At 38.6% G+C, this 24,329-nt stretch overlaps 1 protein-coding gene across 4 annotated transcripts in view; it reads left to right on the top strand.

Annotated features, from left to right (window-relative positions):
- WDR44 (WD repeat domain 44) overlaps positions 1 to 24,329 on the top strand; it is a 107,582-nt gene that overhangs the window by 74,244 nt on the left and 9,009 nt on the right. For all 4 annotated transcript variants that reach the window (XM_059679890.1, XM_059679891.1, XM_059679892.1 and 1 more), the window contains 5 exons: positions 14,747 to 14,860; positions 18,747 to 18,869; positions 22,984 to 23,175; positions 23,703 to 23,804; positions 24,010 to 24,125. In XM_059679890.1, the coding sequence (XP_059535873.1) occupies positions 14,747 to 14,860; positions 18,747 to 18,869; positions 22,984 to 23,175; positions 23,703 to 23,804; positions 24,010 to 24,125 (647 nt within the window). The remainder of the gene's footprint in view (positions 1 to 14,746; positions 14,861 to 18,746; positions 18,870 to 22,983; positions 23,176 to 23,702; positions 23,805 to 24,009; positions 24,126 to 24,329) is intronic.

Here is a 24,329-nt window from a genome sequence, read left to right as displayed (position 1 = left end):
TGCATATTAACCTTTTATATAGAAAGATTATCTACACACAACTCTGCTCCTCTCTTTTGAACCTTCTTTAATGGCATCAACATTCATAAGTTATCTTTTTAACTCAGTCAGAAACACTCTACATATCAAAGTAGCTACAAATTCCCATCCACTCTCCCTCATCTACAAATGCCCATGGAATCTGTCCCCTCATTTCCCATTGCCATTCACATCATCTAGGACCATGACACTCATTTAAATGTTTGCTGTAGCCTCTGGTCTCTACCCAATTCATTTTCTACATTGCCTCGAGTTTTTTTATTTTTTTTTATTTTTTTTTTTTATTATTTATTTTTTATTGCTTAAAGTATTACAAAGGGTATTACATATGTATCCATTTTATCCCCCCGCCCTAGACAGTCCCCTAGCCTCCCCTATCACCCAGTGTCTTATGTCCATTGGTTATGCTTATATGCATGCATACAAGTCCTTTAGTTGATCTCTTACCCCCCTACCTCCTGCCCCCCAACCCTCCCCAGCCTTCCCGCTGCAGCTCGACAATCTGTTTGAGGCAGCTCTGCCTCTGTATCTATTATTGTTCAAAAGTTTATAATGGTCTCTATTGTCCACGAATGAGTGAGATCATGTGGTATTTTTCCTTTATTGACTGGCTTATTTCACTTAGCATAATGCTCTCCAGTTCCATCCATGACGTTGCAAATGGTAAGAGTTCCTTCCTTTTTACAGCAGCATAGTATTCCATCGTGTAGATGTACCACAGTTTTCTAATCCATTCATCTACTGATGGGCACTTAGGCTGTTTCCAGATCTTAGCTATGGTGAATTGTGCTGCTATGAACATAGGGGTGCATATATCCTTTCTGATTGGTGTTTCTGGTTTCTTGGGATATATGCCTAGAAGTGGGATCACAGGGTCAAATGGGAGTTCCATTTTCAGTTTTTTAAGGAAACTCCATACTGTCTTCCATAGTGGCTGCACCAGTCTGCATTCCCACCAGCAGTGCACAAGTGTTCCTTTTTCTCCACATCCTCTCCAGCACTTGTCGTTTGTTGATTTGTTGATGATAGCCAGTCTGACAGGTGTGAGATGGTACCTCATTGCTGTTTTGATTTGCATCTCTCGGATGATTAGTGACTTTGAGCATGTTTTCATATGTCTCTTGGCTTTCTGAATGTCCTCTTTTGAAAGGTGTCTATTTAGGTCCTTTGCCCATTTTTTGATTGGATTGTTTATCTTTCTTTTGTTAAGTTGTATGAGTTCCCTATAAATTTTGGAGATTAGGCCCTTATCAGATATGTCATTGGCAAATATGTTTTCCCACACAGTGGGTTTTCTCGTTGTTTTGTTGATGGTTTCTTTTGCTGTGCAGAAGCTTTTTATTTTGATGTAGTCCCATTTGTTCATTTTTTCTTTAGTTTCAAGTGCCCTAGGAGCTGTATCAGTGAAGAAATTGCTTCGGCATATGTCTGAGATTTTCTTGCCTTTGGATTCTTCTAGAATTTTTATGGTATCCTGTCGTACATTTAAGTCCTTTATCCATTTTGAGTTTATTTTTGTGTATGGTGTAAGTTGGTGGTCTAGTTTCATTTTCTTGCATATATCTGTCCAATTTTCCCAACACCATTTATTGAAGAGACTATCTTGGCTCCATTGTATGTTCTTGCCTCCTTTGTCAAATATTAATTGAGCATATTGGTTCGGGCCGATTTCTGGGCTCTCTATTCTATTCCATTGATCTATATGCCTATTCTTGTGCCAGTACCAGGCAGTTTTGAGAACAGTGGCTTTGTAATACAACTTGATATCTGGTATTGAGATCCCACCTACTTTGTTCTTTTTCAGGATTGCTGTAGCTATTCGGGGTCTTTTTTTATTCCAGATGAATTTTTGGAAAGTTCGTTCTAGATCTCTGAAGTATGCTGTTGGTACTTTAATGGGAAGTGCGTTGAATTTATAGATTGCTTTGGGTAGTATGGACATTTTGATGATGTTGATTCTACCAATCCATGAACACGGTATGTTCTTCCATCTGTTTATGTCTTCCTCTATGTCTTTTTTCAACGTCCTGTAGTTTTCTGAGTAGAGGTCTTTTACCTCTTTAGTTAAGTTTATTCCTAGGTAGCTTAGTTTTTTCGGTGCAATGGTAAACGGGATTGTTTTTATAATCTCTCTTTCTGAAAGTTCACTATTGGTGTATAGAAATGCCTCAGATTTCTTGGGGTTAATTTTGTATCCTGCTACATTGCCAAATTCATGTATTAAGTCTAGTAGCTTTTTGATGGAATCTCTAGGGTTTTGTATGTATAATATCATGTCGTCTGCAAATAAGGACAGTTTTACTTCCTCTTTTCCAATTTGGAGGCCTTTTATTTCTTCTTCTTGCCGAATTGCAATGGCTAACACTTCCAGTACTATGTTGAACAGGAGTGGTGAGAGGGGGCATCCCTGTCTTGTTCCTGTTCTTAGGGGAAATGGTGTTAGTTTTTGTCCGTTGAGTATGATGTTGGCTGTGGGCCTGTCATATATGGCTTTTATTATGTTGAGGTATGATCCTTCTACTCCCACCTTGCTGAGAGTTTTTATCAAAAATGGGTGTTGAATTTTGTCAAATGCTTTTTCTGCATCAATTGATATGACCATGTGGTTTTTTTCTTTCAATTTGTTTATGTGATGTATCACGTTTATTGATTTGCGGATATTGTACCATCCTTGCATCCCTGGGATAAATCCTACTTGGTCATGGTGTATGATCTTTCTGATGTACTGCTGGATCCGATTTGCTAAGATTTTGTTGAGGATTTTGGCATCTATGTTCATGAGGGATATTGGCCTGTAATTCTCTTTCATTGTGTTGTCTTTACCTGGTTTTGGTATTAGGGTGATGCTGGCTTCATAGAATGAGCTTGGAAGTATTCCTTCCTCTTGAATTTTTTGTAGTAGTCTGAGGAGGATAGGTTTTAGTTCTTCCTTGAATGTTTGGTAAAACTCCCCTGTGAAGCTCGAGTTTTTTTATTTTATTTTTTCAAAATACAGATCTAACTATGCTACTGTGTGGTATAAAATCTTCTGATGGCTCCTTGTAACCTACAGAATAAGGTCCTTCCTGATTTTGCCTCATCTTACCTTTTTAACTCAGTTCTAATTCCCTAGTGCTTATGTATCCTGTTTGCCTTGCTGGATCTAAGTCTGTCCCTTAACCACTCACTTTTACACCTTTGTCCATGCTGTTTGATTTGCCGGGAATGCCCTTCCTATCCCCTTTAGTCATAGGGCAAAGCCCTACTTATCCTTCAAGATTCAGCTCAAATATATTACCTCTTTTTGTTTTCCCTGATTCAAGCAGGCAGAATTGTTTCTCATTTGTGTTCTAACAGTGCATCATAAGTACTTTGACATTAATATCATCATGTCTTTCTTGGCAGTTTGTATCACTGGCTAGGCTCTGGGCTGATTTAAAGCAAAGAACTGTACTTCACAGATCTTAGTATCCTTGGACCCTAACCCCATGCCTAACTGTGGTAGGCCTTAATCAGTGTTGAATTCCTGCTTCTGTGCCTTTATTCCTATTCCCCTTATCTGAATGCCTGCAATCTCTTTTCTTTCTTTTCCAAGCTTGCCCATTCTTCAAGGCCTACTTCCTCCAGAAAACCTTCATTGACTAATGTAGTGGAGAAATTTTTAACTGCTTTGCTTTAGGGAAAAGGGTTTGCTTTTATTAATTTAATTCACCGTAAAGTTTCCAGTTATTGGTTACTATTAAAAAACAGGGACTATTTGTACCATCTTGTGTTATGCTTATTCCAACAATCCTACTTAAAGGTTTTTAACTACTTCCATCCAGGCCCCCCAAAAAATTCCTATGTAACCCCCAACTTTGTTTGAACATAAGGCCTTTTAAATGAGGAACATGGTAGTTCTTTAACACAAAATATAATGACCCCCTGGAGTACTAAGGGTTGTTTTCCTGGCATAGTCGAGTATCATTTCTATCCGTTGTTTTCAGGAAAAGTTTGTTTGTGGCTTCTTTCACTTCTATCATTCTATTGGGACAGTTTTAAAAAGCCTCTATTCTAGTTCATATACCTTTGGAGTTTGGTATCACTTGTTGTCTTTGATCTAGCGCTAGCTGCCGTGAGGCACAGTAAGCACAATGGAGTTTATTTTCCTGATGTGTGTGTTCTTTTTTCTTGTGATAGTGATAACGTTCTCTTTTGCACTACATTCTCACTCTTATCTTCTTAGAATCCCCGTAAAATAGAATACCTGAAAGTGACACACACAAAATCACTCACCTCCTCATTGGTCATGTCAAGGCTAGGATTCTGGGTGTTATGCTCTCTGTTTTGTTTTGTTTTTTTATTGTTGTTTTATCTTGTTTTTTTGTTAATCCTCACCCAAGGATATCTTTTTCCATTGATTTTTAGGGAGAGTAGAAGAGAGAGGGAAAGACAGAGAAACATTGATGTGAGAGAAACATGTCAATTGGTTGCCTCTGGCACAAGCCACAACCAGGGCCTGGGCTGGGAAGGAACCTGCAACCAAAGTATGTGTCCTTGACCGGAATCAAACTGGCTAGGGCACTCTCTATTTTTGTTGATTTGCAAAAGTAGCTCAGTAAGGCAGAAAGGAAGAGTGGCATGCATAATTTGCTCCATTATGCTAGTGACTTAAAATTTCTTCTTGACAATAGAAGTGTTAAGTATGCTGTTTACCTAAAATTAATACCTTTCTTGGGTAAATCTATGTTTGCTGGGTTTGATTAGTGGAACATCAGTGTGGGTGTTATAGCATTTAACTTCTGCTTAAAATTTTTGAAAGTAGGTAGTAGGGAAGGAAAAAAAATTCCTCTACCCTCTTTGGTTCTGCAGCTGAGATCTACAAAATATCCTGACAAAGGACAGATTAACAGGAGAAATAGTATGCATAGTGTGGCCTTCATAGAAAAACAGGACAGACCTTCCCCCCCCCAAAAAAAAAAAAAACACCAGTTAAACCCAGTGGCTTATATATCATTCATTTTTAAAAGGGCAATAAAAGTCTGTGAAGAAGGAATAGACGAAGAAAAGGGGGGTTAGGCTTTTAGGGGTGGTAAATTGTGGGAGGTTAATATATTAGAGGAAACTAATGGAAGATAAGAGTTATTTAGTAAAGTCCTGTTTATGAAGACTCGAGCTATTTCCAGAGATAAGATTCATTCTCCCCTTCCTGGTAAAGGAGAGGTGAGGACAAAACACCTTCATAGAGGGAATTTTATGCCCTGTTTTCAGGTAGAAAAGGTAAGAGTAAAGACTTTCTTGTTGCCTTCTGCTCAAAGTAATTCTTATGCGAAGAGCGGTATTTTGAGGGGTGACATATTCTAATCCCCTTCAAGATCAATAGAATCAAAAGCTTGAAGAACAGAGTTAGCTGTAAAGGGATGAGAGATAATTTTTGTGAAATTCTACATATGCAGCATTTTATTTAAAATGTGCATTGGTTTAGTCAACAGTGTGTTAGGCACTGAAAATATAAAGATGCAGTGGACAGTGCATGCCAAGGATCTATATACACAGGGAAGACAGGCATTAATAATATGTCCAAATCAGAATTAGGTACGTAACATTTTCCCAGGAAAACCACTCCTTTGACAGTGTACTTGATGCCAGTTCATTGTGTAATACCCATACCATCTCCTGAGTTAGACTTTGTGATCACTTTTTACTCTTTCCCTCCCTTCAGTGTCTGCTCATTTACCACATCCTGCCTGCTTGATCTCAGAAATGTCTTTGGAATCTGGCCATTCCTTTCATTTCCACTGCTATAATCCAGGCTTTATCTCTTACCTGGACCATTAGAGCTTTTTCCCAGATTCCAGTCTTTCATCCACAATGCCAGCAGAATTACTTTCCTGTAAAACAAATCTGATCATGTTACTGTCCTGTTTGAGCACTCTTTTTGGCTCTTTTTTTCTCTCGAGAATCAAGGCCAAATTCCTTAGCTTGACTCAGCCTTTCAGAAATCAACCTGACCTCAGCTCTCATTGTTATTTCCCACCCTCCCCTCTCACAAACCTTATGTTCTGAGCTACTCAATTGTTCATTGTTGCCCCAACAAAAATGTCAGACCCTTTGTGGATTCCATGCATTTACATATGCTATTCCACTTTGCCTGGTAAATTTATTTCAGTCTCAGGTCTCCTTGCTGAAGTGTTCCTTGCTTCACTTAATGAATAATTACTTATATGCTCCTTCATTGTGCCCATTATATTTTGCCCATATTTCTGTTAAAGGCACTTATAATACTATATCAATTTATATAACAACAGCTAACATTTTATGTGTCCTTACTATGTGCCATGTACTTTGCTAAGTGCATTTTATGTCTTATCTTTTGTAACCTCACAACAGTCCTGATACTGTTGTGAGATACTATTAAGAACTCTGTTTTTAGATGAAGAAAAGACTGAGGAGATTTTAAGTAACTCACCAATTTCACACAGATGATAGATATAGCATCAGAATTAGAACCCAGCCCTGATCAGTCTCTGGAGCAGCGGTTCTCAATCTGTGGGTCGCGACCCCTTTGGGGGTTGAACGACCCTTTCACAGGGGTCGCCTAAGACCATTGGAAAACACATATATAATTACATATTTTTTGTGATTAATCACTATGCTTTAATTATGTTCAATTTGTAACAATGAAATGGGGGTCACCACAACATGAGGAACTGTATTAAAGGGTTGTGGCATTAGGAAGGTTGAGAACCCCTACTCTGGAGCTTATGTTCTTAACCATTATGGTGCACTAATTGGCATTTTAAAGTCTGACACTGTGTCTTCATTTAGTCCACAAATATTTATTGAGTGCATACTATCTATTAATCACTACTCTCAGAATTAAGGATATAGTAGTGAACAAAAATGACACAAATAGCTGTTCATATGAAGTTTAAATTCTAGTGGTGGCAGATAGAGAAATAAGCAAATTTTGTAATATATTGGAAGATGATAAATTTCATGGAGAAAATAAAGCAGATAAAGTAGAGATGACAGAAGGTAAAGAAGGTGGACAAGCAGAGTTTCACCAAGAGGTTGTCATTTGAGCAAAATCTGAAGGAGATGAGGGAGCATTCCATGTAGAGTGAACAGCAAGTGAAACTGCATTAAGGACTGGGTAGCTGGAGTCAATGAGTCAGGGGAAGAGTCATAGAAAATGAAGCCACAGAGATGTAGATGGGGCAGTCATAAAATGTTGGCCATTCCAAGGACTTTGGCTATTGTGTTGAGAACGATGGAAGCTAATAGATTTTTCAACAGAGAATGACATAATCTGACATGATAAAAGGTTCGTTCTACATTTTAAATACTGAGAATAGGTTATAAGATAAATGTCATTTATTTTGGTATCTCAAGAAACTAATACAGTTATCTGGTAGGCGCTAATAAATATCAAAAGGCTTACAAGTTTTCATAGCAGTCCAACTTTAAAATGACATTTTTAGATAATCAGGATATTTGAATATGGATAATATATTAGATGATACAAATTGTATTTTTAGGTGTGATAATGGCATTGTAGTTATGAATAAAAGAGGGCTTATTAGTTAGAAATACTTATAGAGTATTTACTGTATTCAGGTAAATGGTATTAAGCTTTGCTTTAGATGTTCCAGCAAAAGTAAGCAAATACATAAAGATAGGAAGGTTGATAAAAACAAAATGTTGATGATTGTTCAAGAAGGTAATAGATGTTAGGGGTTCATTATACTTTTTTTAAAAAACTCTTTTTTTATTGTTTTATTGCTTAAAGTATTACAAAGGGTATTACATATGTGTCCTTTTTTTCCCCCGCCCTTCATTATACTTTTTACTATATTCTCTCTTCTATGTAAATTTGAAATGTACATAACAGTTTTACATATATATATTTATGTGTGTAACTATATATGTATGTAGAGATATAAATATCTTCCTAGATATAGATATCTATTTAGAGAGATATATAGATTAGATTAAATATATTTTATTTAGTAACTAGAGGCCCAGCACGCGATTTAAATAGCGCAAGAAGGTGCCCCGCCTCCCGCTGTGTGAGGACACACCCCGCGGGGGGCCAGGACCGGCACCTGACTCGCACAGCGCCAGCCGCTGTGGGAGTCAGGCCGGACCAGCGCCGCGGTGGGCCAGACAGGTGCCGCAGGGGGGCCGGGACCCACGCCTGACTCGCAGCGTCCTCCGGCCTCCCTGCCTGTGTCTGCTCCAGGGCCACCCAAGCTACCACGCCAGCTCAGGCAGGCCCTCATCTCTGTCTCCATCTCCGCTCCGGGCCTCATCTGCAAGCGCAATCTCCTCCTGTCGGGCCGTGACCCGATATGGCGTCCTGGCCTAATTTGCATTATATATATATACATACATACACACACACACACACACACATATATACATACACACACACACATATATATACACACACACACACACTCTATCTTTAATAATTCTACCTTTAAAAATCTATCATAAAGAAATAACCAGCCCAGCTGGCATGGCTCAGTAGTTGAGCATCAACCTATGAAACAGGAGGTCACGGTTCGATTCCCAGTCAGGACACATGCCTGGGATGCAGGCTTGATCTCCAGTGTGGGGCATGCAGGAGTCAGCTGATCGATGATTCTCTATGATCATTGATGTTTCTATCTCTCTCTCCCTCTCCCTTCCTCTCTGAAATCAATAAAAATATTTTTTTTTTAAAAAAAAGAAAGAATCAAATATGTCCAAAGATGTAAGTAAAATGATTTTCATCTTAGTGTTCTCACAAAAGCTAAAATATGAACAAGCTAAATTTTTAACAGTTGGAAAATTAAAGCTATGTGATAGCCCACAAGTAGAATATTATTCTGTCCTTAAATTGTTTTCAAAGACTATGTAATGATATTTTATTAAATAAATCTTTATTGTTCAGATGATTACAATTGTTCCTCTTTTTCCCCCCATAGCTCCCCTCCACCTGGTTCCCACCCCATCCCAGGCCCTTACCCCCCCCCCCCCGCCACTGTCCTTGTCCATAGGTGTACAATTTTTGTCCATTCTCTTCCCGCACCCCCCGCACTCCCTTCCCCCCGAGAATTGTCAGTCCACTCCCTTTCTATGCCCCTGATTCTATTATATTCACAAGTTTATTCTCCTCATCAGATTATTTATTCGCTTGATTTTTAGATTCACTTGTTGATAGATATATATTTGTTCATAATTTTTATCTTTACCTTTTTCTTCTTCTTCCTCTTCTTAAAGAATACACTTCAGCATTTTGTATAATACTGGTTTGGTGGTGATGAACTCCTTTAGCCTTTTCTTGTCTGTGAAGCTCTTTATCTGACCTTCAATTATAAATGATAGCTTTGCTGGGTAGACTAATCTTGGTTATAGGTTCTTGCTATTCATCACTTTGAATATTTCTTGCCACTCCCTTCTGGCCTGCATAGTTTCTGTTGAGAAATCAGCTGACAGTCATATGGGTATTCCCTTATAGGTAACTGACTGTCTTTCTCTTGCTGCTTTTAAGATTCTCTCTTTGTCTTTTGCGCTTGGCATTTTAATTATGATGTGTCTTGGTGTGGTCCTCTTTGGATTCCTTTTGTTTGGGGTTCTCTGTGCTTCCTGGACTTATAAGTCTATTTCTTTCACCAGGTAGGGGAAGTTTTTTGTCATTATTTCTTCAATTAGGTTTTCAATATCTTGCCCTCTCTCTTCTTCTGGTACCCCTATAATTCGGATGTTGGTACGCTTGAACTTGTCCCAGAGGCTCCTTGCACTATCTTCATATTTTTGTGTTCTATTTTCCTTTTGCTTTTTCAGTTGGATGTTTTTTGCTTCTTCGTATTTCAAATCTTTGACTTGATTCTTGCGATTCTCTAGTCTGCTGTTGGATCTCTGTATATTATTCTTTATTTCAGTCAGTGTATGCTTAATTTATAATTGGTCCTTTTTCATATCCTTGAGGGTCTCACTGAATTTCTCGGGGGTTTCTAGAAGATTCTTGAGTAACCTTATAACTGTGGTTTTGAACTCTATGTCCAATAGTTTGCTTTCCTCCATTTCTTTCATTTGTGACCTGTTTCTTTGTCTCTACACTTTAGCTGCTTCACTGTGTTGATAGAGTGGCTTTGTGTGCTAGGTGTCCTATAGGGCCCAGTGATTCAGCCTCCCTGATTACCTGAGGTGGACACTCTTGGTGCACCCTTTTGTGGGTTGTGTGCACAGTCTTGTTGTAGTTAAGCCTTGATTGCTGTTGGTATCACTGAGAGGAATTGACCTCCAGACCAGTTGGCTGTGAGTACCAGTTGTGTCTACAATGGGAGAACTTCTGTGCTGGAGACACCCTTATGGAGCAGGACTTGGCTTCAGTGGGGCTTTGTCACTCACTGAGTCTGTCCCTTGAGTGTGTCTCTTACGGATCTGAAGAGATGTAATCTGGATGGTCTCACTCTGACCACTGGGTACACTGGCTCTTGGTTCTCCAAGGAGGTGCAAGGTCAGCCACTGCCTGAGGCCACCCAGCAGGAGCTACAGAGAGATCTGCAGATTCCTCCTCTTTGTTTGGGGTTTGGAGGTGTCCAGATGAGGCACAGCTGTGAAGCAAGGCCGGCTGCTGCTGCGAGAGCCTTAGGCCTTCTTTTGGACACTCTGGGGTTCTCTGACCCAGCTGCAGTTTGACAGGTTTTTAGGCGGAGAAAGGCCAGGCCAGGCCATTCGTATGCAAAAGCCTCTGCACATAGCTTAGGTGGAGTTGTAATTTGGGGGGGCGGGGTCTCAGGGAATCACCAAAGCAAACAGCAATGGCTGCCAGTCAGCCCTGCCCTGGAGAAGACCTCAGGTCTCTGTGTCCCGCGGCCCCATGCAGGAACAATGACCGCTGCAAGCACCTCTGCGAGAAAGCTGCCCTCACGTTCCGGCCCGATGCCAGACAGTCCAGTTTCTTCCCGTATGAGTCTGGGTCCCCAAATTCTCGCCTCTCCCTCCCGATTGAAAAAGACAACAGTGTACCCAGCTGCCAGCCCCTTTCGCGTGCCTCTGTACCTCCGCACTTCCACACCTCTGCACCTCCTACCAGACTGAATGCGCTTTTCTCTTTCCTTCTAGTTATAGAATTTCCACTCAGCCAGCCTTCCCATGGTTCTGGATGATATTCATTTTGTCTTTTAAGTTGTAGTTTTAATGTGGTTGTGCACAGCAGCAAGTTCAGGTGTTTACCAGGGCCGCCATCTTGGTTGTCCGACTATATAATGATATTAAAAACATTCTAGTTAAAATGTAAAATGAAAAAAGCAGAATGAAAAATTGGATACAATAATATCCCAATTTTGGCTAAAATATCTATGAGTATAGATTAAAAAGCTTAAAGGAAACTCACTAAGTTATTACTCGCAGTTATCTCTACGTGGTAGAGTTTTCAGTCACTTTTATTTGATACTTTATACTTCTATATTTCTAAAAATTTTAAGCTTACCTGCTTTTATTAAAACAACAGAAGATACTATAAATAAAAGTCTATAGTTTAAACCTTTTGACCATGTATATTAGGGGTTTTTTTTAATCAAAGAGAGATAAAGATTCATGTTCCAGATTATTCAGTGAATTGCTGTTTATATTAGTAAAAAAAAAAAGGAAATATCTGAATGACCAACATATTGGAGAACGATTAAGTTATGGTGCATTCATATGCAGCTAATACATGTTTTGAAAGAGTGGAATACAGAAAACACTCATGTATAGTAAAAAGGAAGACTGAAAATATCAAAATGTTAGCAGATCATAGGTGGTTTTAATTTTCCTACTTTCTGGCTTTTTTTCTGAATTGTCTATACTGAGCATGTATTTATAATCTGAAAAACATTAAGTATCTTGAAAAAAAGGTAGAGTATAGGGCAGTGGTTCTCAACCTTCCTAATGCCGCGACCCTTTAATACAGTTCCTCATATTGTGGTGACCCCCAACCATAAAATTATTTTCATTGGTACTTCATAACTATAATTTTACTACTGTTATGAATCATAATGTAAATATCTGATATGCAGGATGTATTTTCATTGTTACAAATTGAACATAATTAAAACATAGTGATTAGTCACAAAAACAATATGTAATTATATATGTGTTTTCCGATGGTCTTAGGCGACCCCTGTGAAAGGGTCGTTCGACCCCCAAAGGGGTAGTGACCCACAGGTTGAGAACCACTGCTATTGGGAGAAAAAATGGATATTTAAGGAGGAAAAAAAGGTATCTGGAATCACTGCTAGAGGAAATATGTTAAGGAGTTAATGAAATGTAAATTATTATTAAAGCAAAGGCTGAATTTGATGTAATTAAGCAAGCCTGTTTAGTTTTATGTCTTCCAGCAGTGCTCCCTGGGCTAGCAGCAAAATTAGGGAAAGTAGCTATAGTTATCTAGGATTAGTAGTATTTGGCAAAAGGTCAGACATTTTTGTTGCTGGTCTATCTCCACAGTGGATGTGAAGATTTTTAAAAATATATTTTTATTGATTTCAGAGAGGAAGGGAGAGAGAGAGAGAAACATCAATGGTGAGAGAGAATCATTGATTGGCTGCCTCCTGCATCCCCCCTACTGGGGATCGAGCCTGCAACCCGGGCATGTGCCCTTGACTGGAATCGAACCCGGGACCCTTCAGTCCACAGCCTGATGCTCTAGCAACTGAGCGAAACCAGCTAGTGCTAAAGATTTTTTATTAACTGTAAAGTTCTAGACAAATAATACCGGTAGTTTTTAATCTATCCCCATGCCCACTGTCCTAGTTCAAGCCCTCATTATTCTTACTTAAATTTACTGACTGCTCTTCTTGCCTCCATTTTCTTTCTTCAAATGATCTTTTACACAATAGCATTCTCTTTTGATAGCACCAGTCAGAACATGTTAGTTTTTATTTCCAGAACCTTGTGTTTTTTCTCCATTGCATTAGAACAGTGATGGCGAACCTATGACATGCGTGTCAGAGGTGACACGCAAACTCATTTTTTTGGTTGATTTTTCTTTGTTAAATGGCATTTAAATATATAAAATAAATATAAAAAATATAAGTCTTTGTTTTACTATGGTTGCAAATATCAAAAAATTTCTATATGTGACACGGCACCAGAGTTAAGTTAGGGTTTTTCAAAATGCTGACACACCGAGCTCAAAGGTTCGCCATCACTGAATTAGAACATCACTGCATTAGAATGTCTAAACTTTTACCCTAGCCAGGTAGCTCAGTTGGTTAGAGCATCATCCTGATATGCCAAGGTTGTAGGTTCAATCCCCAGTCAAGGCACATGCAAGAATACACCAATGAATGTTGAATGGGTGGAATAACAAATAGATCTCTCTCTCTCTCTCTCCCCCCTCTCCCCCTCTCCCTCTCTCCCTCTCCCTTCCTCCCTCCCTCCCCCCCTCTCTAATTAATTTTTAAAAATTAAAAAAAAGAATGCCTGACCTTCTAAGCCACAAATTTAAGGCCCTTTATGATCTGGTCTCAAAGTACCTTTCTACCCTAATCCCCTACTATATCTCCATATTTTTTTTTCTCTATCCTCATCATCCTACCTATCCTTTCCTAAATATTCAAGACTTAGCTAACACTCCATATTTTTTGCTCATGCTAACATCCTCTAAAACAGTGGTCGCCAGCCTTTCAGACCTCGCGGACCACCAGTGGTCTGCGGACCACCCGGTTGGCAACTGCTGCTTTAAAACATTTAAGGAACAACCTCTGAACTTGATGTTAAATCACTTATATTTCTGCTTTGGTTCTGCTGTTTGCAGGTGGCCATGTTACCTTTAATATGTTATTTTAACCTCTTTGAGCCTTGATAGTTTTTTTTAATCTCAATCTCTCTATCTTCAAAATTTTAATACCCAACTCTTAGAGTTGTTAGGATTCATCAGATAATGAATACAAAAGCATGTTGTAAACTAAATTCACTGCACAAAAGAATGGCATTATTATTCACCTACCTCTGTCAGGATGCTTTTGGCTTCAAATAACAGAAATCCAACTGAAAATGGCTTAAACAATGAGGAAGCAAGTCTGGAGGTAAGGCAGTTCCAGGGGTGGCTAATTCAGCAGCTCAGTAGTATCATCAGGGTCACAGGGCCCTACCATTTTCCTGCTTTGCTATTCTTTATCTGTTCTCTCTGATTGGTTTCCCTCATAGTCCTCTAATGGTTACTACACTCTCAGGTGTCCTATGCAAACAACAATGTTTGGAGGCAGGGAAAAGGAAGGTCTCTCTTAATATGCCCTTTTTAAGAATGAGGAAATCATTTTAGAGCCCCCTCCTACTCCCTCTCACAAAAAACTTTCCCTTATGTCTAAGGATGAAAATTGTAGCATGTGCCCATTCCTAAACCAGTCATCACTGGGAAAGGGAATGAGTTTGTCTTGATTACCTTAGACTGATCATGATCACCCTCTGGTGCTGGCTCCTACCTCCCATGTAGTAACAGATGCTCAGAAAAGGACAAAGTACGGACTCTGTTAGGGAGGGAAAAGATTATGATAGCATGATGTTCTTCAGTTAATGATCCTGGTTTGTTATTTGTTAGGTCAAGGAGGTAAAGAGGTGATAAATAACAGATTCAGCATAAATGGTGGTTTGCTTTTGCTGGATCAAGATTTCAATCAAGCATCATACAAAATGATGAGAGAACAGACAGAGTGGGAAGAGTGGGAAGCTTTCCTTTTGCTAGTTTTAACATTTGTCTTTGTCTAAATAGGTATGCAGTGGAACTGATGAAGACACTGATGATAAAAATGCACCATTTCGACAACGGCCATTTTGCAAATATAAAGGACATACTGCTGATCTCCTTGATCTTTCATGGTCTAAAGTAGGAAATTTTTATTTGGATTGTATGTTAATTCTGTGTAACTATGACTATAGGATAAAAACAAATGCTTTATTTCTATGATTGTCACACTATCAAGTATTTAAATGTTCATATATATTTTGTGGGCTCTATGTACAAATTAATTAAAGTTAAAAAAAATGTCACATTAGGCTCATAAGAAAATGTTTATATTACTTGACAACTTCTGTTTGGATCTGTTTATATACTGTATCTTTTTCCTCTTATAATTTTGCAAAGTATCCTCAGCAAAATGGATGACTTCAATTATAAAGGTGAAGTCTGATCTATCTAATCAAGCCTGCTTTGGGGCTAATATACTACATTTGTGAAATTATTAATTTAGGCTTAACAATTATATTCTATGAATCAATGATACATTTTAATTATGTGATTTTCCCCCTTAGAACAAAATTATTCCAGAAGTAGAAGTTCTGTTTTGCCACTTATCAAATATTTTTGCAGTTTTGTGAAAATTTAAAGAGAGATTTTAAATTTGATTTAAGTTCTTTGAAGCAGGAAACAGTCTTTGAATTTTGCATGGTACCTTTGATTTAATCTGTATTGAATTTGTCAGTAATCAGAATCGAAAATACATTAAGAATTCAGGGGGATATTTAAAATATTTAAAAGCCTTAAATTAAGAAAAGTCAACTGAGTTAACAAAATGCTACGAGGGATACCATTGATGCCTATGTATTTTAAATATGTCAAGAGAACCTCATGTCCCACAAAGATATTGGTAATATATATTGGCTAGTCAGGTTTTCTCTGAGCTCCAGCTTTGAAACACACTATTTATGAATTGCTGTCCCTGTCATACTTGTTTAGATGTCTGGATGCTTTTCATAACCCATCAGTTGTAATGTCTTTCTCTAACCTCCTGGAACAAGGTTGAGCCTCACCTTGTCGTCTGGTTTTAAACTGGGCCCTAATTGTGTCTTTGTACTCCTTTCCGACCCTGTGTGAAATCTGACCGAGTTGTCAGAAGATGGAAATTTAAAATGTTCTTAATCTGATAATCGTATTCATCTGGAGTAAAAAATACAAAGCACATAGCTGGGAATCTTGCACTCATTTTACTTCGTTAAAGCAGACAAATATTTTTTTTTCTGAAATGTCACACTAACTGGAAGATATTAGTTCTGCACTGACCACTGTATCAGTCAGGGTTCCCCAGAGTAATACAACCAAGAGCACGTGCATACATAAGGAGGTTTATTTTAAGGAACTGGCTCACATAATTGTTGGGGGAGGCAAGTAAACTTTCTTTTTTACTTAACTAGATTCTAAGCCCCTCAAGAGTAGAACCAGATCTTATTTTACTATTGTTTTTCTTCAGTATCTAGCATAATTGGTGTTTACAGTGAGTTTTCTTTTTTTGAAGACTTATTTTGTACTAGGTAACAAGAATTACCTTATTAATTCTTAAAATGTAACTGTGAGGTAGACAATAGTTCATTTTGTAGATTAGAAGACTGGCCCTCTGGCCTATCCAAGATCACAAAATTAGTTGTGGTTAGAACTTAGATTTGAATCTAATTCATTTACTCCCAAAACTATACTTAGTTTAATAAAATTATTTAACTTATTCAGTAAGTATTTATTGAACAGAAATCTCTTGGCATATTAGAGCTAATCTTAACATGTCTTCAGCATCTTCACTTCTAGGGTTATCTTCATGTTTTCATATACTTCAAGCAATGGACTATTGCAAGCATTGACTAAAGTTAGTTTTTTTTTTAAACGGTCAATCTTTTAAAAAAATACATTTTTATTGATTTCAGAGAGGAAGGGGGAGGGAGAGAGAGAAACATCAATGATGAGAGAGAATCATTGATCAGCTGCCTCCTGCATACCCCCTGCTGGGGATCAAGCTCGAAACCCAATCATATGCCCTTGACTAGAATCGAACCTGGGACTCTTCAGTCCCCAGGCTGATGCTCTAACCACTAAGTCAAACCAGCTAGGACGAATAAAGTTAGTTTTAGTGAACAACAGACCATAGTTTTTTTGTTGTTTTGTTTTTGCTTTTATTGTTTTGTTGTTGTTGATCTTCGCCCTGGGATATTTTTCCCATTGATTTTTAGAGAGAGTAGAAGGGAGGAGAGAGACAGAGAGAAACATCAATGTGAGAAAGAGACATCAGTTGGGTTGCCTCCTGCACATGCCCCAAACAGAGCCGGGAATCAAGCCTGCAACCTCAGTATGTGCCCTTGACCAGAATCGAACCCAAGATCCTTCAGTCCTCGGGCTGACACTAACCACTGAGAAAACCAGCTAAGGCTAGTAAGTTCAGTTTTTATATAGTTGTTATTAACAGGAAATATAATTTAAACTGCACATACTCTTCAAAACTTTCCTGGAACTAAGTAGATATTGAAAATAAAAATAATTGTTATTAGATTTTTTAAGACTTTTTAAGTTGATTTGAGAGAGAGAGAGAGAAAGAAAGAGAGAAAGAAATGGATGTGAGAACAAAACATCAATCCACTGCCTCCTGCCTGCCCTCCACCAGGGATGGAGCCCACAACCCAGGCATGTGCCCTGACTAGGAATGGTACCAGCAACCTTTCAGTGCATGGGACAATGCCCAGCCAACTGAACCACACCAGCTGGGACTGTTATTATATGTTTTAAAATTATTATAAATCTTTCAAAATTCTGGGTTTTTTTCTATTGTTTTCTGTTTTTTATATATATTTTTAAAGGTTTTTTTTCTTTTGCAAAATTCTGTTTTTTAATGTCAATATACACCATCTATGTGAAACTAGGTAAACCACATAAAATGTATACCTTATAAACTAGCCCAAATAGCATATATGTATCAATACATTTACATATCCAAATCAATATTTATGCTTAGTCTTTCTACATTTAAAGATGTAAGATTATTTCATTGCTTTAAATAAGTGACAAAGCATCTGGTTGTTTTCCGTAACATGTGTTCTACTCAAGCACTCTACAGAATAGTGTAGTGGTCAGAGCCCGGACCTAGAGCCAGACTACCCACTCTGCCACTGACATGTTGTGTATACAAATTATTTAACCTCTTTGCCTCAGTGTTCTCATTTGTAAAAGAGAATAATAATACAACTACTTTGTAGGGTTGCATTATAGTGCTAAGAACAATGTTTAGCACATTGTAAGTACTTATTAACTGTCATCATTATTTCAATTTGTTTAGCACATTTATGCATACCAAAGAATATTAGGATCTCCATGGGGTTTTCACATTCAGTGTGACTTGTTGATCTCCTCTTAAATAGATTGTGTTTAGAAATTAATGAGCTCTGATAGCTGGAAGGCTTTGACAGATAGATGTTTGGTTCCTGGATGATGGGCCTTCACAATGCCTAAATCAATTATGTTAGCCTCTTCTAGCTTTGAAAATTCTGTGATCTATTCTGAAACATTTGAAAATTTCTGTTCTCTAATTTTCTTGCCTACAGTGTGACAGGTACACAATAACTTTTCATTTCATGCTGCATTATAGGGTAATATTTTTAAGGCATTTTAAATGACAGGGAATCCATGTGAGTTAAAATTCATCTGTTTTGTCAATGTGAAAGTAACTGAACTGAAGTGACAATTAAATGAGTAGATGCCTTATATTCATAGCTAAGTTCCAATATAATTCCAGAATACGTAATGTGAAAAAGTCTTAGAATCTAAGAAATATGATATTTACCTATTTCCAAAAAATGGGATCTTCCAAATGAATTAGATAATCTTTTGTTATTTCTGATGCTGTGTATAACAGTACTAATAAAACTATTGTGGTACATAAAAACTAAAAGTTCATTTTTATTGTATACGTAGTTTTTCTCATATGGTGATAAAATAATCAATGGCAATTTTTCCATAGAACTACTTTCTGCTCTCTTCTTCGATGGATAAAACAGTCAGGTTATGGCACATTTCCAGAAGAGAATGCCTTTGCTGTTTTCAGCATATAGATTTTGTTACTGCCATAGCTTTTCATCCAAGAGTAAGTAATTGTTTATACATGTTTTGTTATACTATAAGGAAGGTGAGGGAACCAGGCTTCTCTGGAGGGTAATTAGTGTATTAGTCAATCTGCTTGACTGATCAATCAAATAATGTATTAGCCAGTCTTGTGGGGTTGTAGTAGTAGTTTAATTGGCATCATTTTCAATGTAGAAAATCCTTTACTATCTTTCCTCTGGAAAGAAAGTAATTCATATGATTTCAACTAAAGGAGAAAAGTCTACTAACTTGGAATTGCAGATTACCCATATAGGATAGAGCCATCACATACATAAAACTAAATTAGTTTTAGTTCTTTGTATTCTATAAGCATAAGGAAGTCACATGTTGATTCTGCTTCACTAGCTAGGTGAAAAAGATGGAGTCCTTAAGCTGACCCTAGTTGATGTATGATTACTTTCCCTCTCCTTTGTTGATGTATGATTAAATTTCCAATCATGTCCTTATCTCTATACCAGACGTCCGGGGCATGAATTTGTGCACCCGTGGGGTCCCTCAGCCTGGCCTGTGGGATTGGGCCGAAACCGGCTCTCTGACATCCCCCAAGGGGTCCCAGATTGTGAGAGGGCGCAGGTGAGGCCAAGGGACCCCACCAGTGCACAATCGGGGCCAGGGAGGGACGGGAAGTTGGCCAGCCGGGGAGAGACCACGGGAGGGCTCCAGGGCTTGTCCAGCCAGTCTCACTCAGTCCCTATCGGCCCGACCCCAGCAGCAAGCTAACCTACCAGTGGGAGCATCTCCCCCCTAGTGGTCAGTGCACATCATAGCAAGTAGTTGAGTGGCCTTAGCATATCATTAGCATATTATGCTTTGATTGGTTGAACGGACAACTGGACATTTAGCATATTAGGCTTTTATTATATAGGATGTTAAGCATCCTTTGTCGTTTTTTACTGTATTTTTATTGTTGACATTATTACAGATGTCCCTCATTCCCCCCCTTTTGCCCAACCAGCCCTCCCTCCCTCTGGCCATCACCACTCTGTTGTCTTTCTTTTTTCTAATCCTCACCTAAGGATATGTTTTTCATTGATTCTAGAGAGAGAGGAAGGGAGAGGGAGAGAAAGAAACATCAGTCTGTTGCATTTCATACACACCCCCACCATGGATCAAACCCACAACCCATCTATGTGCCCTGACCAAGAATCAAACCCACAACCCTTTGGTGCTCAGGACCACGCTCTAACCAACTGAGACACACCTTCCAGGTTCACACTGTTGTCTTTTTAATGCAATGTTTCAATTATATTCACATTTCTCCCTCTTTTTCCCCAGATTAAGAGAGAAGAGTGACTATTTTTGTTTCCCTCAATATAATTTCCCTCCCTGGGCAAGCTTATAACATAGGCAGTAGTAATTCTGAACCTTTAAAAGACTTAGTTAAGAACTTTTGAAAATTAAAAATGTTAAATCTATGTAAATACCTTATCAGTTATAATCATCAAGCATGTTGAGGCTTCTTTCGAAAAACACCCCCACCTGTCACCCAATAATACAATAAAAGGATGGATTTACCCCTCTCAGCAACTGTGAGCAAAATCCTTTCCTGTACCTCTAACTATAGTATATCAGCAGAAAGAGAGAACTTATCTATGTAGTACATTATTATTAAGGTTTCTCTTTAATCAGTAATTTTTCTATACTTTTATTTCTTTTATTTTAGAAACTGAAAAGCCCTATTTCTAAAAAGTCTACTGACCTAAAGAGTTTTTAGGAGACTCTAAGGAAGAATGGGGTGATATTGACATTTTCTTAGGAAGTATAACTCTATTAAATGTTATCTGGAAGGAAGATAGTGGAGTTGTAAAAGAAATAGCAAAATGGAGGTACATATGCACATATACACGTATGGATGGATGGATGGATGGATGGATGGATGTAAATAAAGTTCTGAATTGTAAGGCCAAGCTTTTCTACTGGTAGACATTGAGTCAAGCCTACTATACCATAGCCATAAAATAACCAACCTGTGTAGATTATCCTTGACAGGCTTCAGAGTTGGGTAAGAAGAATCATCTTGAGGGGAGAAGAGAATCTGTTTTTTTTGTTTTGGCATCCCAATTGTTTTATCTGATTTTAGAGAGAGGGAGGGAAGGAGGAAGGAGGGAGGGAGGGAGAGAGAGAGAGAGAGAGAGAGAGAGAGAGAGAGAGAGAGAGAGAGAGACATGGATGTGAGAGAGAAAGATTGATTGGTTGCCTCCCACCCGGTGCCCTGACCAGGACCTGAACCTGCCACCTTTTGGTGTACATGATGACTCTCCAACCAACTGAACCACACATAGGCTAGGGCTATCTTTAATTCTTATGTTACCAAAAATTAGGCCAGCTTAATAATATGCCTGGTTTTATTTTAGAGCAGGATTTTTCAACCTTGGCACTGTTTACATTTTGAACTGGATAATTCTTTGTTTTAGATGGAGGGAAGGCTATTTTGTGCATTCTAGGATGTTTAGCAGCATTGCTGGCCTCTACCAACTAGATGTCAGTAGCACCCCACCCACCCACCCCTAAGTTGTGACCATCAAAAGTGTCTTCAACCCTGGTCGGTATGGCTCAGTGGGTTGAGTGTCATCCCATGCACTGAAGGGTCGCTGGCTCAATTCCCAGTTAGGGCACGTGCACCGTTTGTGGACTTAATCCCCTATCAGGGTGCGTGAAGGAGGCACTGATTGATGTTTCTCAATGTCCCTTCCCCTCTTCCTCCCCCTTCCTCTCTCTCTCTCTCTGGAATCAATAAAAAAATATTTTTAAAGAATGTTTTAAGACACTGCTATATGTTCCCTATGGGGCCATATTGCCCCCAATTGAGAACCCCTGGTTTAAAACTGAGAATTTGATTGAATATTTGATTAGTGAAGTGATTTGCTGGTGACATGGTGTCAGAGTACCAAAAATTGGCTGGTTCTGTGGGCTAACTGGCATTACTCTTTTGTCCAGTGTTAACATGTGTCCCAGAGAAGGCTATGGACAAATGTATCATTATAGGATGGTTTTTCCCAAAGCATGTTTCTTGAAGGTAATAGCCCTGCTAAATGTTCCTATCCTGACCCTATACCAACTCTCCACAAAAAAGTCCACGGTTAAATAAGCTGGAAAATGCTATCTACTATATCCCCTTTTTGGAACTGAGAATCTTGTTTAATTTTCTGTAACCCGGAGTTTTTCAAATTTCATCATAGAACCCTTCTCCTACACACTATACATTTCAACATATTATCTATGAATATCCATACTTTGAGAAAAGCAGTTTAAGGATATGATAAAGTGATCGCAATGTCATTTCTCTAAAACAGTGGTTCTCAACCTTGGCTGCACATTAGAATCACCTGGGAATCTTTTTAAAATCCTGATGTTTGGGCCTCATCCGGAAATTCTGTTTCTTTGTTATGGGGTGGGGCCACAACATTAGTAACAAAGAAACAGAATTTCCGGAGGATGAGGCCCAGAAATCAGGATTTTAAAAAGATTCCCAGGTGATTCTAATGTGCAGCCAAGGTTGAGAACCACTGCTCTAAAATGAAATACTGTGTTTTCTTTTTTCTTCCTTTTTTTTCTTGAGAGAGAGAGAGAGAAACATCAGTGTGAGAGAGAAACATTAATCGGTTATCTCCCCTACACACCTCAACAAGGAATCAAACCTGCAACCTTTTGGTGTTGCTCCAACCAACTGAGCCACACTGTCTAGGAAAATACTGTGTTTTCTCATTGTTTTTTTTTTTTTAATATATTTTTATTGATTTCAGAGAGGAAGGAAAAGGGAGAGAGAGAGAGAAACATCAATGATGAGAGAGAATCATTGATTAACTGCCTCCTGCATGTCCCACAGTGGAGGTCAAGCCCACAACCTAGGCATGTGCCCCAACTAGGAATCAAACCACAACCTCCTGGTCCATAGGTTGATGCTCAATCACTGAGCCATGCCAGCCGGGCCTAATTATTGTGATTTTTAGTGAATAAAGTAATGTGTACTTAAATAATACTTTTAAAATGAGATCTACATATTTTAAACATTTCTAATAGAGTTAATGAATTGATTTAATGAGTTTTCTTGATGTGGTAGAATGAAGCTTTCTAAAATTTTGTCACATTTTTAGGATGACAGGTATTTTCTGAGTGGTTCATTGGATGGAAAGCTCCGCCTTTGGAACATACCTGACAAAAAAGTGGCTTTGTGGAATGAAGTAGATGGTCAAACAAAATTGATCACAGCTGCAAATTTCTGTCAGAATGGCAAATATGCAGTGATTGGGACATATGATGGCAGGTGCATTTTCTATGATACAGAGGTAAAAGACTATCTTGTATAAATTATGTAATTGAATAATTAGTAAAACACTTTTGTGGTTTTGAATAAGTTGTTGTATCCCCTCTGTACTTTAACTGCCTTATCTGTAAACTAGAGGCCTGGTACACAACATTTGTGCATTGGGGGTGGAGGTGAGGGGAGTCTTTCAGCCCAGCCCTTGCCCTCTCACAGTCTGGGACTTCTCCCTGGGCCTAAGCCAGCAGGCAGACATCCCCCCAGGGGTCCTTAGCACTGCCATGGAGGCAGGAGAGGCTCCTGCCACCACCACTGTGCTCGCCAGCTGTGAGCCTGGCTTCTGTGGGAGCGCACTGACCACCAGGGGGCAGCTCCTGCGTTGACCATCAGCCCCCTGGTGGTCAGTGTGCATCATAGTGACCATTCACTCGATTTGCATATTAGGGTTTTATTATATAGGATTGGGGCACATATTACCATGTCTGTGAGTTTTCAGATGACCTTTGAGGTTCCTTCTATTTCTGATCTTTTAAATATGTGATTTCTTTTTAGCATTTGAAATACCACACACAAATACACGTACGATCTACTAGAGGACGCAACAAGGTTGGAAGAAAAATTACCGGCATTGAGCCTTTGCCAGGAGAAAATAAGGTACTAAGTATTCAAAACCATCTCTCTCCATACTATGTATAGGTTCCTGAAAGTTAGTTCTTAATATCTTAGCTAAGAATATATTCCCTTTCTTGTGGGATACTGCTTTTTCTAGTTGTGTATGTGTATACACCCTTTTTATAAATTATAGCTTAATTTAGATTAAAAGATTATATATTTAACTTTTCCCTTGATTTATTTTTAGATACTGGTAACCTCAAATGACTCCAGAATCAGACTATATGATCTTAGAGATTTGTCACTTTCCATGAAGTATAAGGGTTATGTCAACAGCAGCAGCCAGATCAAAGCAAGTTTCAGGTAAATTGGCAATGAGAAATTCCCAAAAGAGATCAGAATATTTCTCCCGCATTCCCGTTTTCCATTGATCTACTAGGCCTTATGTCTATATTATGTTTTTAGTTTCTTTGCACTTTTATAACTGGTATCTCATGCTATCCTCATACAATACTTACAATCTACCTGTATGGTAATTAGAGTTAGAATTGCCCCTAATCTGCAGAC

This window comes from Myotis daubentonii, chromosome X, assembly GCF_963259705.1.
Source record: "Myotis daubentonii chromosome X, mMyoDau2.1, whole genome shotgun sequence".
NCBI classification, from domain to species: Eukaryota; Metazoa; Chordata; class Mammalia; order Chiroptera; family Vespertilionidae; genus Myotis; species Myotis daubentonii.
Note: the sequence above shows the minus strand (reverse complement) of the source record. Positions and strands in the feature narration are given on the sequence as shown.